Source organism: Pelophylax lessonae (assembly GCF_965119305.1).
Source record: "Pelophylax lessonae genome assembly, chromosome: 6".
Taxonomy (NCBI): Eukaryota; Metazoa; Chordata; class Amphibia; order Anura; family Ranidae; genus Pelophylax; species Pelophylax lessonae.
This window is the reverse complement of record NC_138773.1, coordinates 20,781,169-20,797,325: the sequence shown is the minus strand read 5'-3', so window position 1 is coordinate 20,797,325 and position 16,157 is coordinate 20,781,169. Positions and strand designations below refer to the sequence as shown.

Here is a 16,157-nt window from a genome sequence, read left to right as displayed (position 1 = left end):
ACCCCTCCTTAATTTCCTATGGATATTCCTGATTTTGGCATAGGTGGTGGCACTAACAATATGCCATTCTAGGCATCTAAACATTTTTGTGTGACAAAGATGACATGTATAAATATAATACATCAATTCACATAAATATAGACTTTACTTACTCGATGCCTATGTGAAGGACACAAGTCAATACAAAAGCAAAAAAAATATACTGTACATTGTACATCTGAACTTGCAACTTTATGAATCCTTTAAACAGTGGCAGCCCGTCCATTGGGGGCGCAGGGGCGCCACCCCCCCCTATCCATGCATCCGGCCCCATAATCTACATGCAGGGCACTGGACGCATGGATTCCAATGGGTTTTTTTTTTTAAGCACGTGATTAGAGCCAGAGGCTCTAATAGGCTTCAAAAAAGGGTGGGCTCGGGGCACAGAAAACTGCGCCCTGAGCCCACCCAGTTGGGTGAGAATAGCAAATTAATATTCACTACTGTCACACAGATTCTCCTCCTGGCCAATCAAGAAACGGGTCCTGAGACCCGTTTCCAGATTGGCCGAAAGGAGAAGCCATGCTATTGGCCAAGGAGGAGGGAGGTGACGCAGGGGAAGCCCGACCCATGGAGGAGACTGAGGGGGAAGCCGCTGCCTGCCCTCCACATGTCAGTCCAGGGTGAGTGAGTCGGCGACCGGGGGGGGGGGGTAGGGTGTGTGGGCTGGAGACCTGTCCATCCAAGTGTCAGGGTCAGTAACAAAAGGGTGAGCATCAATGCCCTCAAATGATCAATCTCCTATAGGAATTAGCTCCAAGTCAACAGATTAAGTCTAGATCAGGGTTTTTTAAGCAAGGTTCCGTGGAACCCTAGGGTTCCTCCTGAGGTTGCTAGGGGTTCCTTGAGAAATAGGCATTTTCTGCCTCTCAGATAAGTTGCCAATGACACCATTGTTCCTTTTAGCTATCTGTAAGGGGGTAATTCTTCCCAATGATGACAAGAGTAAGGAGCGTTCATCCCACTGACTGTCACACTAATGTATCATGAGTTGTAGATTTTTACTTTTTAGCAGGGTTTCCCCAAGACCAGAAATTTATTTCAAGGGTTCCTTTCAGTTGAAAGGGTTGAGAAAGGCTGGTCTAGATGAAGATTTGGCCATGTGAGGTTCACTGAAGGGGACTCAATATTAGGGTGCAATATGCAATGTTTCACTCTGGGAGCTAAAACGTCCTCTGAATATTTGTATTTAACACTACACATCTCCATCATATATAATTAGGAAAGGTGTGGTGAGTAGGGTTTTATTGGAGATAGGCATACCTGTATCATTTTATATTTTGTATAATAAATGACCTTTTTGGGGGAACATGGCTGATATTAGTACAAGCATCATGTAGTAAGCACCTTTAAAGTGTTACTAAACCCAGGAGCTGGCAGTCACTATATCTGCTCTCCCACAGTACACAGAACATGGAAATGCAATAATTTTAGTAAATATAAGCAAAATACCTTTTCTCATCAGCGGTATATAGCAATCTTGTGACTTCTATCAGTGTCTGGTTAAAGCTTGTAGGAGGAGTTTTCAGTCTGCACTGGCTGTCCTATCAGGTTGCAGGACCCCTGACCCTCTGCCTGGACACTGCTGATTGGCTCTGTGCTGATCACATTCACTCTCCCAAGAAAAAAAAAAAAAACTCTGTAGCAATACACACTAAACTGAGCATGTGCAGTATGACTTCATCCACTCTGTCTTATCTTGACATGTTTTGGGGGCAATGCAAGAAGGGGAGGACCAGAGAAGACAGGATCAACAGTCTTTTTACATAATGCAGAGGATTAACCCCTTAGGCTCCTTTAGGATGGAGGCAGCTTCTCCTTTTGCTCAAATGATTGAAGTGGTCCCTTCCTGCATCAGCTACCTAGGCATTCCACAAAAATAAGCCACAGCTGTCTGCCAGGCTCCCAAGGTTTTGTGTTTTTGGATGCAATACTATTGCCCTCCTTTCTTTCAGCATCAATTCTTGAGTTAAATATTAGGAAAAATGTACTTAAATTGACTGCTGACCTTCATTTCTATAACGTAATGCTCACAAAGGACTGGTGGTCCTCAACCATGGTTTCCAAGCCTGACGGTACCCAATGCAAATGGCATTGATAGGGGGTTAAACATATGAGTATAAGTATCACCTACCTGGTGAAGACTGGAATGCTGTGGAGGCCTCTCTTGCACCTCCTGCCTAACACTCCTGAAGGTGGGAACAGAGAGTGCAAAGGCAAGGAGTGGCACGAGTGCTGTAGAAACTAGCTGGTGATGTTCACTCTGTAGGTGGGTAGAGCTGATAGTCCCAGTCCTCGGAACTGGATGCAGTAGCAGCTTAGCACCAGAGCGTGGGACGGGAGTAGACAAGCAGCAGTCAGCGGCAACCGGGCAGTAAGGTACCGAATCAACAAGCAAGTAAGTCCAGAAGATAGGTCCTTACCAGCCGGGCAATGCGGTACAAGGTCAGTAGGCAGATCAGGTCCGTTAAGCAAGCCACTGTCGGAGTAGTAGGTAACAGAGCTGGAGCATGGGCAGAGGCCAAGTCCAAAGGTAAGTCGGGTCATACACGGGTAAGCAGAAACAACAGATCAGGTCTCAGGAACAAGCTGAAGACCATTCAGCAACTGCTCACAGTAATAAAGCAGTTTAAATAGGCCACTGAGCGCCAAGTGCTAATTGGTATGTGCATGTGTGCGTGCACGCGATTGCGTACAAATTCGTGCATGCGCTCAAATATGTGCGCGATGAACTGTCAAATGCAGAAGTGACATTGGTCCTTTGCTTATAAATATGCAATGTGCACAAGCATGAGCATGAATCTGCACTGGCCTTTTGGTGGTGGAAATCTGGTTTACCTTACAATAAGGATGTGATGGTATGGAGAAGAGGGGTGTACAGTATAACTTTGGAATACAATACTAGAAAACAGTGATACTGCACTGTCTACACAAGCAGATAGCATCTCATTGTTAAATATTCTGTACCATTTTCTTTCTACAGTCCTGACGAGATATGGGAATATGAAGTGTATTTGGGCCTGTACAGGCTGGGTGTGGACAGCCCTCATACAGTTGTTGCCAATGTACGGACTATCATTGTTAATGACAATTTTGTAAGCACTGGAGACATCGGAGACATCGCTTTGGTGCAACTGGCCATGCCTGTCAACTATACTCAGTACATCAAGCCAATTTGTCTGCCATCTTCCTCAGCCGCCTTCCCCTGTGGCACAGAGTGCTGGGTGACTGGCTGGGGTGATATATCTTCTGATGGTGAGTATATGAAATGATTAGCACATGTGATTTTACTAATTTTCCATACTAAGAAGCCATTGTTTAACCACTTGCCTACAGGGCACTTTTACTCCCTTCCTGCCCAGGCCAATTTTCAGCTTTCAGCGCTCTCACTCTTTGAATGACAATTGCACGGTTATGCAATGCTGTACCCAAATTAATGTTTTTTTTTTGTTTTTTTTTCCCCACAAATAGAGGTTTTTTTTGGTGGTATTTATTCATCACTTACTAGAAAAATGAAAAAAGGCTGACAATTTCTATCAGTGCCCATCAGTGCCAACTATTAGTGCTCATTAGTGCTACATATCAGTTCTGCCTATGAGTTCCCATCAGTGTGGCCTCATGAGTACACCTCAGTGCAGCCTATCAGTGCCCATCAGTGAAGGAGAAAAATTACTTATTTACACAATTTTCTGACAGAAACTAAGACATTTTTTTTTTTTCAAAGTGATAGTGATGAGCAGGGAACAGAGGGTCTGAGCCACAAGGTGGTGGAACTGAGTTCCACCAAGTTCCAGCTGAGAAAAAGCCCTGCTTACAGCAATCCAGTGAATAATCAGCGGTTAAAATGGTGGTTCCCAGGATAAAAACGACTTATATACAAGCTCAATTGGCGTAGTTAGTTATGACATAAACTCTGTCCTACGTGTTTCATCATACGTGACATCATCGGGATATTCCCCAATTTTTTAAATTTCCTTTTTCCGAGATAACTCTCCCTTAAAAAAATTAATTTGAGGCTCGCTTAACACTAGTGCGGGCCGTGGATTCCGGTAGCGGGAATCACATTCCACCAGCAGATGAATGGCACTGGGCTGAATGGCCCCCTTTACGCATCACAGTGTGTGTAGTGTAACCCCTTCTATCACCTGAAATACCTGGCTGATCATGCCTGGCTATGTCATGAACGCCCACATTGTTTGCCAAACTTTTTTTTTCTATTTCTATTTTTTTCTCTTCCTGAAAATATGTTTGCAGGCCATCATTCCTTTCACACAAAAACATGGGGAACCCACATTTGAGCTAGGATTAAAAAATAACAAACATGTGATACTTAACTCCTCTGCGCAGTTGGTTTTGCACAGAGCAGCCCAAATCCTCCTCTTCTCAGGTTTTCTGCTCTACTGGCCCCTCCCTCTTGTTGAGTACCCCCACACAAAGCAGCTGCTGCCCGGCCCGCCCCTTTTCTCTGCTCATTGGCTGACTGACTTTGATTGACTGCAGCAGGACATAATGGCCGCTGCTGTGTCTCAGCCAATCAGGAGGGAGAGTCCTGGGATGGCCTGGATAGAGAGTGACCTCGGGTAAGTATTAGGGGGGTGAGGGGGGCTGCTACACACAAAAGGCTTTTTATCCTAATACAAAGAATGCATTAAGATAAAAACCTTCTGACTTTACAACTCCTTTAATCTGCAATTAAATGTTCTACCTCTATACACCCCAATTTTTCATGGCTTTATTGACTTTTTTCTCCACAGAGATAGCTGGAAACAATGGAACTGATAACAGCCAGTGATATATACAAAATTTGTGATCTTCTTGTTCTCTGCATTCATCACCAGGGACACCTCCTGTAAATGGGACCCTCCAGAAGGTCATGGTTCCACTCATTGACCACAATACATGCACAGAAATGTACAACAGCGTGGGATCTGTAATACCCCTCCACTATGATAGGATTTGTGCTGGCTACAGAAATGGACAGAGGGATGCCTGCCTGGTGAGTGACACCATTAGCATTGAGGCGCAGCTCACCTGTTAGGTCCAAATCTTCTCATATGACACAGAAGCAATGCATTTCATCAGATAATGCCCGCTTGAGCTAAAAGTTAATCTTTCGGTGTAGATGGAATGGGGGTGTGTTATAATTTATATCATGTTTTAAGTGAGGAATAAAGACTCCCAAAAATATTTTGCTTCTGAAAGCAAGGAAATTACTTGTTTTACAGGAAGGGTAAAGATACCAGAGAGAGAGAAAGAGAGAGAGAGAGAGGGAGAGAGAGGGGGGAGAGGGGGAGGAAGAGAGAGAGAGGGAGGGAGAGAGAGAGAGAGGGGGGAGAAAGAGAGGCAGCATCTGCACAAAGGATATGGAATATGCAGTTCAGTTTTGGGCACCAGTTCACAAAAAAGGATATCAGGGAACTGGAGAAAGTGCAGAGAAGAGCAACCAAACTTATAGGCATGGAGGAGCTCAGCTATGAGGAAAGATTAGAGGAACTGAATGTATTCTCTCCTGAGGAAAGGAGATAAAGAGGGTATATGATCAACATGTATAAATACATAAGGGGGGGGATATGATCACCATGTATAAATACATAAGGGGGGATATGATCACCATGTATAATACATGGGGGGGGGTATCATCACCATGTATAAATATATAAGGGGGATATGATCTCCATGTATAAATACATAAGGGGAGGAATGTGATCACCATGTATAAATACATAAGGGGGGATATGATCTCCATGTATAAATGCATAAGGGGGGATATGATCACCATGTATAAATATATAAGTGGGGGGATATGATCACCATGTATAAATATATAAGGGGGGATATGATCTCCATGTATAAATACATAAGGGGAGGAATGTGATCACCATGTATAAATACATAAGGGGGGATATGATCACCATGTATAAATACATAAGGGGGATATGATCTCCATGTATAAATACATAAGGGGGATATGATCTCCATGTATAAATACATAAGGGGGATATGATCTCCATGTATAAATACATAAGGGGGATATGATCTCCATGTATAAATACATAAGGGGATATGATCTCCATGTATAAAAACATAAGGGGGATATGATCTCCGTGTATAAATACATAAGGGGGGTATGATCACCATGTATAAATACATAAGGGGGTTATGATCTCCATGTATACATACATAAGGGGGGATATGATCTCCATGTAGAAATACATAAGGGGGGATATGATCTCCATGTAGAAATACATAAGGGGGGATATGATCTCCATGTAGAAATACATAAGCGTGATATGATCTCCATGTAGAAATACATAAGGAGAGATGTGATCACCATTTCTAAATACATATGATGGATATGATCACCTTGTAAAAATACATAAGGGGGGATATAATCACCATGTATAATACATGGGGGGGGGGGGGGGTATCATCACCTTGTATAAATATATAAGGGGGATATGATCTCCATGTATAAATACATAAGGGGAGGAATGTGATCACCATGTATAAATACATAAGGGGGGATATGATCTCCATGTATAAATGCATAAGGGGGGATATGTTCACCATGTATAAATATATAAGTGGGGGGATATGATCACCATGTATAAATACATAAGGGGGGATATGATCTCCATGTATAAATACATAAGGGGGATATGATCTCCATGTATAAATACATAAGGGGGATATGATCTCCATGTATAAAAACATAAGGGGGATATGATCTCCGTGTATAAATACATAAGGGGGGTATGATCCCCATGTATAAATACATAAGGGGGTTATGATCTCCATGTATACATACATAAGGGGGGATATGATCTCCATGTAGAAATACATAAGGGGGGGATATGATCTCCATGTAGAAATACATAAGGGGGATATGATCTCCATGTAGAAATACATAAGGGGGATATGATCTCCATGTAGAAATACATAAGGGGGATATGATCACCATGTATAAATACATAAGGGGGATATGATCTCCATGTAGAAATACATAAGGGGGATATGATCTCCATGTAGAAATACATAAGGAGAGATGTGATCACCATTTCTAAATACATATGATGGATATGATCACCTTGTAAAAATATATGATCACCATGTATAAATACATAAGGGGGGATATGATCACCATGTATACATATATCAATGGTCCATATAGTGAACGTGGTACATTTATTCACTTTACGGTCAATTAAAAAGAACAAGATGTTGAACCCCCTTATACAGAAAGGTTTCTTCACTGTAAGCTGGGGATACCAAAATAGACTCCCCCAAGAACTAGCTCTAAGCAGTAAAGTTGTTAGTTTAAAAAAAACAGGATGCATTCTGAAATGCACATAATATATCTGGATAACACCAGATAATATTGATCAAGGGAATATCTGATTGCCTTTAGGAGTCAGAAAGAAATTTGAGAAAAATTGGACAATCCTTTATACCTTTTTTTTTTTTTTCACCTTCTGGGTCAAATGTGGATTTAGGGTTCTGCATGTGGAAGTTTCCATTTATTTATTCAGTTGTTCCATTGATTGAACTTAATGGACTTTTTCCCAGATGACCAAGTATGTAACCATATAACAAATCATTGGGCTGTAAAGGATTATTGGTTTATTATCAATTGAATGCAAACACAGGTGGGGGGTTTATAGAGTCCCCCTTTCTTCAGGGCTTTTATGTCCGGGAAATTGATTATCTAAGCCCAAGCTCACTCTCAATCTTGCGGCAGTACAAAAAGCTCACTCTGATGGTGGCCATACACGCCTTTATAAATGATCAATTTCTTTTCTGATCGATCTCTTCCAACAGAAATAATCAGTTATAGTTGAAAGCCCATTTAATCAATGGATTTTATTCGATATTTAGGGTATGACCGTAACTTATGATCGTGAACTATCAAACTCACCTACTTTTCCACCATGTGATCTCATAATCTACTCAATCAAAATACAATCATATTCACAACCAAAGTATCTCATCAAATTATGTGTGGCCACCATTGGACTTGTAGCAGTGGGCCAGACTCATCCTCAGCTTTTAAGCTACAACATAGACTCATTCATAGTCTTAAACAAGGAAATATTTTCAACTGCTAATTAACTGCTTATTTTAGGTCTTGACCAAAACTAAAATATGAAACACAGTACATTCATAATTCATGTTGACTGCTCATTTTTCAATTCCTAAGCACTAGTCTGATTATTATAATTACCAAATTAATGGAAATAAAAAAATTGAATGAAACAATTTGAATTAAATGTTTCTTTAGGTTTGAATATGAAGAAACAACTCATAGATAGACATTAGTGCAGCTGATGGTTGTCATTGTCTTCCAGGGTGACTCAGGAGGACCTCTGGTGTGTAAGGTACGAGGAGTCTGGTACCAGGTTGGAGTCGTAAGCTGGGGCTATGGCTGTGCCGAACCACATTACCCTGGGGTGTACACCCAGGTGACGGCCTACCAAAATTGGATCAGAACCTACCTAAATCAAACATTCAGTGATGTCCGAGATATCCCCCCACCAACACTGAAATGTGGAGGAGACTTCAATAGCCATGGAGAAAGTATCCATCACTCCCACCTTCACTGGAACACTTTGGTTATAGCTGCTTTACTCTTCTTTTATCTATAACCATTTATTATCCACCTATAAAATCAGTGGACTGCAATAAAGGATTTAGTGGACTTCAAAGTGCCTACTAGAGTAAAATGAATATTGAAGCACAACTTGATTTGTGAATGTTCTTTTTTAATTTTTTTAATGTGTATAAATACAATGGATTGTTTTATTTATGGAGGCTGACTGATGGTTGGATATTACTTTTATTAGTGATAAATTGTAGCAATTTTCCAATAAAAATAGTGGCAGCCAAACAGTTACATTTTATGTTTGACTGTAATAGCAGGTATAAGTAAATTGGTGTTTTGCACAGTAGGGGTATCCTTGTTTTCTTTTTTGTTACAGTGTGGAGCCTTTAAATGTTTTTGATGTGGTGATTTAAATATCTTAGGAGGATCTCTGGAGTGGAAAGTATAAGGGTACCAATTTAAAAATGTAAGGGATGATGCTCTGCTGAACCACCCTGGTGATGTCCTTCAAAAATTAAATCAGGACTAGGGATGATCGAACTTTTGAAAAGTTTGGTTCGACCAGAATACCCGAATTTCCCAAAAGTTTGATTCGGATTCCAGAACCCCATTGAAATCAATGGGACCTTAACTTCTGGAATAAAAAAACACAATTTTGAAGCCCTAAAACCCAATAAATGCCCCTAAAAAGTGCCTAGGGTTCTGGGTCATGCCCCAGGGACTATGAATCAGGCAAAAAAAAGTTCTTAAAAATTGTCGTTTTTGATATATATATATGTATATATGTATACCCCTAACCCAGAATCTGCATAGTAGGGTCACCCTGACATGGCAGAGTTCGGTCATCCTGACATGGCAGTCAGTTCACCCTAAACTACACTACGGTCACCCTGACATGGCAGAGTCAGTTCACCCTAAACTACACTACGGTCACCCTGACACTTAAAGCTATCCCTACAAAAACTAGATTATTGAATCTAACTATAGTGGTATATAGTACCCTAACTACACTGCATGTCCCTTTCCTCACACTAATAATTGCAAAATGACACTGGAGCTTTACAAGCAGCAGGAGAAACACAAATGCTTCCACTCTCTTCCACAGTCTCTGTATTACAGTGCTAGAGTTTTGGCGGGGCTATGTTATATACTGGGGGGCGTATGGGGGGCGTATTCACTCCTGATTGGCCTCTGGACCCCGTAGTCACTCCAATCACATTTTACTGATGTTTCTGGGCCAATCATGGGCTTTTAAAGCCCAGTTCCTGTCCCATTGCATTTTGGGCGGTTCTGGTGGCCGAATTCCGAACTTTTACCGCAAAAAGTTCGAAATTTGGCCGAATTTCGAAAACCCAATGTTCGGGTCGACCCGAAACGTTCGATCATTCCTAATCAGGACCTGCCGGAACTCAACATTTAATATTGTACCAAAAAAAAAAGAAAAAAAAAGCTCTGCACCCGATGAAGGCTGCCACGAACTGACAGCTCTGCCGTCTGACAATTCTTACATAGTTACATCTGGTTAAAAAAAAACACAAATCCATCTAGTTCTACCAAAAAATATGGAAAAAAAAAAAGAAAAAAAAAGAAACTTTACAATACTATAACCACAGTTGATCCAGAGGAAAGCAAAAAAAAAAAAAAGCAAAACAAAGAAAAACAGAAAAGCATTATCCAATTTGCTCCATCAGAAAAAAAAAAAATCCTTCCTGATCCCCCAAGGGGCAATTGGATATTCCCTGGATCAACTTTACCTATAAATATTAGTATCCAGTTATATTATGTACATTTAGGAAAGAATTCAGACATTTTTTAAAGTTCTTAAATAATTAAGGGGCGGGGGCCACCCAATGACATCATTGGGTAACCCCCACCCCCCAGGAAGGCTGGGTCGATGACGTCACAAGGTGGTGGGGGGGGGGTCACTCGATAAGGTCATTGAGTGGCCCCTGCCCCTTCGTTTTTTAAGAACTGTCAGGCGGCAGAGCTTTCAGAGGGCAGGAGCTTTGATTCGGTGCAGAACTCATTGTAATTGACGTTGGGTCTACTTCAGGGGACATTTATTTTTTGAATAAAGGACTTGTCAAAAACTGTTGTATTTGTATTTAATTTTTACACTTTTTTGGTGAATGAGTAGGGATACTATATACCCCACACTTATTCACATGGGGGGGGGGCAGGATCAATAAATCTGCCCCCACACCCCCACATCCCCACAACCACCTGCCCAGGGTTGTGGGGAACAGACCCCTGTACCCATCAACATTGGGGCAAGGTGCTTTTGGTGCAAGGTGCTTTTGCAGAGCCCCCACTTCAAAGAACCCCCGCCCGGCCTGCTGGGCTGCGGATTTTGGGGGGAACCAATTGGGTTCTCCTTAGAATCCATACCAGACCTGAAGTGAAGTGGCGGCCCGTCAATTGGGGGTGCAGGGGTGCCGTTCCCCCCTATCCATGCATCCTGCCCCCCAATCTACATGCAGGGCGCCAGATGCATGGATTCCAAATGGGTTTTTTTTGGAAGCACCTGATTAGAGTCAGAGGCTCTAATAGGCTTCAAAAAAGGGTGGGCTCAGGGCGCAGAGCACTGCGCCCTGAGCCCACCCAGTTGTGTGAGAAAAGCGATTGAATATTCACTATTGCCACACTCATTCTCCTCCCGGCCAACCAGAAAGTGGGTCCTGAGACCTGTTTCCTGATTGGCCGAAAGGGAAAGGCATGCTATTGGCCAAGAAGGGGGGAGGATACTGCCGCCGAGAAGGGACATGTAGGAGCCTGAGTGGGAAGCCGGCGCTGCCTGTCATTCCGGAGTGACAAGGTAAGTAAATTGGCAGGCAGGCTGGCGGGAGAGATGTGGTGGGGCAGGCTGGAGTGATATTGGGGGCAGGTCCGTCTGACTGATGGAGCACCAGCCGCCACTGCTGAAGGGCCTGGTATGGATTGGGGGGGGGGGGGGCACACTGTTGTTTTTTTTATTTTTTATTGCCGGCATTCTTCTGTTTACACAGTCACATTCTTCTGTTTACACTGTTTCAGCTGTCAGCGGGAAAGTGATGGCTGGCTTCCGAGCCCGCTCCTTAACAAATTCTTCACACAGAATTTGAATCATTTTTCAACCAATCCAAATTGTAATTTTTCAGGAAGATTGGACATCTCATACAACATTTTCTTAGTAGAGAAAAAGGCATCATCACGGTCAATTGTTGTGTACAAAGTGCCTAGCGTAGCCCAGACAAAGTGTGACTTGTTTTCTTTTTGCTTTTATACCTTTTGTTATGTGGGCAGGTGTCAGGTAACAGAGTGGTCATCACATCCTCCATGTTTCCCTCATCATTGGGAACCAAGCAAGGGTGGACCCAGGGTGGGTTTTCTGGGCTATGCTAGGCACTTTGTAGAGGGTCACTGCATTACACATGGGGTACCTTTGCTAGAACAGATGGCTGACTTGAGTAAACTCTCTTGATGTACTAAATATCACCACAATTACTTGTGCATTTAGGAAGGGCTTGCAGAGCACTTTCTCTTTCCACCTGTCAAGCATATCCCTGCTTCCTCACTCCCAGTAATTATATGGGGTCCCGCATTGCACCTAATGTGGACTTCATGCATTCACTTCACCTAACTCTTCCTTTTCCATACCTGTGTACAGGTTGCTATGGAAAACAGATGATTGCAGGAGTGCCGACAACATCTCCCTCACTGCAAAAGAAGCTCTCACCTGTCACATGTACACGCATGTACAGCCCAAGTTCATTCTTCCATCACTACTGCATTGATAGATTTTGCAGGTGCTTGGTCTTAGTATAAAATTAATTGTTTCTTCTGTTGTTTGGAGGACCGGATCTGCTGAAGCCATAGGTGGTGCAGTTAGTAACATTGATGGTGATGGTGATGGTATAGGCATGGTACAGGTGATGGTACAGGAGATGGTATAGGCATGGCACAGGTCATGGTAAGGGCATGGCACAGGTGATGGTATAGGCATGGCACAGATGATGGTACAGGCATGTCACAGGTGATGGTATAGGCATGGCACAGGTGATGGTACAGGCATGTCACAGGTCATGGTACAGGCATGTCACAGGTCATGGTACAACAGATGGCATAGGCATGGCACAGGTCTTGGCACAGGTGATGGTACAGGCATGGCACAGATGATGGTATAGGCATGGCACAGATCATGGTACAGGCATGTCACAGGTCATGGTAATGGCATGGCACAGGTCATGGTACAGGCATGTCACAGGTGATGGTACAGGCATGTCACAGGTCATGGTACAGGCATGTCACATGTCATGTCAATGGTCATGGTACAGGCATGTCACAGGTCATGTCACAGGCATGTCACAGGTCATGTCACAGGCATGTCACAGGTCATGGTACAGGCATGTCACAGGTCATGTCACAGGCATGCCACAGGTCATGGTACAGGCATGTCACAGGTCATGTCACAGGCATGCCACAGGTCATGTCACAGGCATGTCACAGGTATTGGCACAGGTCATGGTACAGGCATGTCACAGGTCATGGTACAGGCATGTCACAGGTCATAGTACAGGCATGTCACAGGTCATGGTACAGGCATGTCACATGTCATGGTACAGGCATGTCACAGGTCATGTCACAGGTCATGGTACAGGCATGTCACAGGTCATGTTAATGGTCATGGTACAGGCATGTCACAGGTCATGTCACAGGTCATGTCACAGGCATGTCACAGGTCATGGTACAGGCATGTCACAGGTCATGTCACAGGCATGCCACAGGTCATGGTACAGGTCATGTCACAGGCATGTCACAGGCCATGTCACAGGCATGTCACAGGTATTGGCACAGGTCATGGTACAGGCATGTCACAGGTCATGGTACAGGCATGTCACAGGTCATAGTACAGGCATGTCACAGGTCATGGTACAGGCATGTCACATGTCATGGTACAGGCATGTCACAGGTCATGTCACATGTCATGGTACAGGCATGTCACAGGTCATGGTACAGGCATGTTACAGGTCATGGTACAGGCATGTCACAGGTCATGGTACAGGCATGTCACATGTCATGGTACAGGCATGTCACAGGTCATGTCACAGGTCATGGTACAGGCATGTCACAGGTCATGTCAATGGTCATGGTACAGGCATGTCACAGGTCATGTCACAGGCATGTCACAGGTCATGTCATAGGCATGTCACAGGTCATGGTACAGGCATGTCACAGGTCATGTCACAGGCATGCCACAGGTCATGGTACAGGCATGTCACAGGTCATGTCACAGGCATGTCACAGGTCATGTCACAGGCATGTCACAGGTATTGGCACAGGTCATGGTACAGGCATGTCACAGGTCATGGTACAGGCATGTCACAGGTCATAGTACAGGCATGTCACAGTTCATGGTACAGGCATGTCACATGTCATGGTACAGGCATGTCACAGGTCATGTCACATGTCATGGTACAGGCATGTCACAGGTCATGTCACATGTCATGGTACAGGCATATCACAGGTCATGTCACAGGCATGTCACATCCTGTACCACCTGATGGATGTGTCATGGGTCAAAGTTCTTCACAATGTAAAAGAATATGGCGGCCGCGAACATCGCCATATGTTCGCATGATCGGCGAACAACGAATGAGCAAAGTTCGCCCTGAACCGACTGCTGGGTGAACCGCAAGGCCATCTCTATTCCAAATGTCTTCCTCTACTACAGGGCCTGTGTACTAGACCAGTTACGATACTGGTGGTCCCCCTCCAATGACAAACTATGTTCCAGCATGGAAGCCTCCCTAATCCCACACTCTAATCTAAAATGTTACCTTATGGTGATCAGTCTAGGACTTTCCAATACAACAACCATCTCGCCTACAATCAACGCCTCAACACAAATGTGGTCATTACTACAAAAGGAACCTATGGCCCCCACACACTCATTCACTACAAATACCAATTCAAGTACTTGCTCATTTTGTCCCAGATCTCCAACTATCTAGATGGAGCAACAAAGGTTTAGCCTAACCAGACCTTAACCAAAGGTGATACCCTTTACCCCTTTGAACTTATCTCCTCTCGTTATGGGTTAAATAGTTCAGATAACTTCCATTACCTGCGCCTCAAAGCCTTCCTCCATAAGCACACCTTACCCCCCGAACATTATAATACCTGAGGCTAAATACTTATTTTTCCTGGAATCACCCCGCAATTCAAAAGGCATATCCTTCTTTTATATTCTCTTGTAGAGGGGAAAATACCTTTTCTAAAACAACTACTATGATCAAATAGGAGAAAGATCTAAGTGTCCCGGTTCCTGAAAGGAGCTAATTCAAGGCCATAAATGGCTACACACTGCTCTAACCATCGGGAATTGCTACTAAAGGTTATTCACCTATGGTATCTCCCGTCAGACTCTCGAGAAATTATCAGATGCACAATGACTCTTGTTGGAGGCAATGTGGAGAACCCGGGTCCCTGTATCAGGTACTCTTGCTATGCAAATCCATTAAGTCCTACTGGAATAGAATCTTTACTCTGCTCTCCGAGCTATCAGAGGACAATAAAACCCCAGATCCCGCTCTGGCAATTCTACATATAGGTAGTGACCAGGGGCGGACTGACAACTCATGGGGCCCCCGGGCAATAAGAGATCATGGGCCCCCATGTGTCCCCGCCCACACACAAAGCCCCGCCTACATCTCGCACTGCCCACATTACATTTGTTCGTCACAGAATTTCTCGACACTATGTTCAAAATAAATGTTTAGTATAGAAAAAAGAAAAATAAACTTACATTAACGTGTAACAATGGTACATTTCCAAAATTAAGGTTTTCATGAATAAGCACAATATAATAGGTGCAACAAATGTCTTCTTAGCTGAACAGTTTAATAAAAAAGATACAAAAAATTAAAAATAAAAAGCTCTGACCAGCATGTTACAAAATTATGGCCCTAGAATTGCTCTCACTCCGACGTTCCTGACGATACCATACATATGTGCCACCATTATTATTCACATACGTGTGCTCATCCTAAATAGCACTCTACCTGGATGTGCTTTACAATCATTTTTTTTAACAATTTTTATTTACTTTAAATAATTTTCACTGACCACCAATGTAAGGGGGCCATTCCTCCCATCGACCACCATTGTAAGGGGCATTCTTCCTACTGACCACCAATGTAAGGAACATTTTCTTCACTGACCAACAATATAAGGGACATTCTTCCCACTGACCACCAAAGTATGGGACATTCTTCCCACTGACCACCAATGTAAGAAGCATTCTTCCCACTGATCACCAATGTAAGAAGCATTCTTCCCACTGATCACCAATGTAAGAAGCATTCTTCCCACTGATCACCAATGTAAGAAGCATTCTTCCCACTGATCACCAATGTAAGGGACATTCTTCCCACTGACCACCAAAGTATGGGACATTCTTCCCACTGACCACCAATGTAAGAAGCATTCTTCCCACTGACCACCAATGTAAGGAGACTTTCTTCCCACTGACCACCAATGT

The 16,157-nt window shown here is 43.3% G+C and overlaps 1 protein-coding gene across 1 annotated transcript in view; it reads left to right on the top strand.

The window, feature by feature from the left end:
* The window catches only part of LOC309558476 (serine protease 33-like), a gene marked incomplete at both ends in the record, with an annotated part of 31,053 nt that extends 22,372 nt beyond the window's left edge, over nt 1-8,681 (top strand). Inside the window, 3 exons of the mRNA XM_082261547.1 lie at nt 3,023-3,294; nt 4,878-5,035; nt 8,385-8,681. Of these exons, the coding sequence (XP_082117673.1) occupies nt 3,023-3,294; nt 4,878-5,035; nt 8,385-8,681 (727 nt within the window). The remainder of the gene's footprint in view (nt 1-3,022; nt 3,295-4,877; nt 5,036-8,384) is intronic.
* Between the last annotated feature and the right edge of the window lie 7,476 nt (nt 8,682-16,157).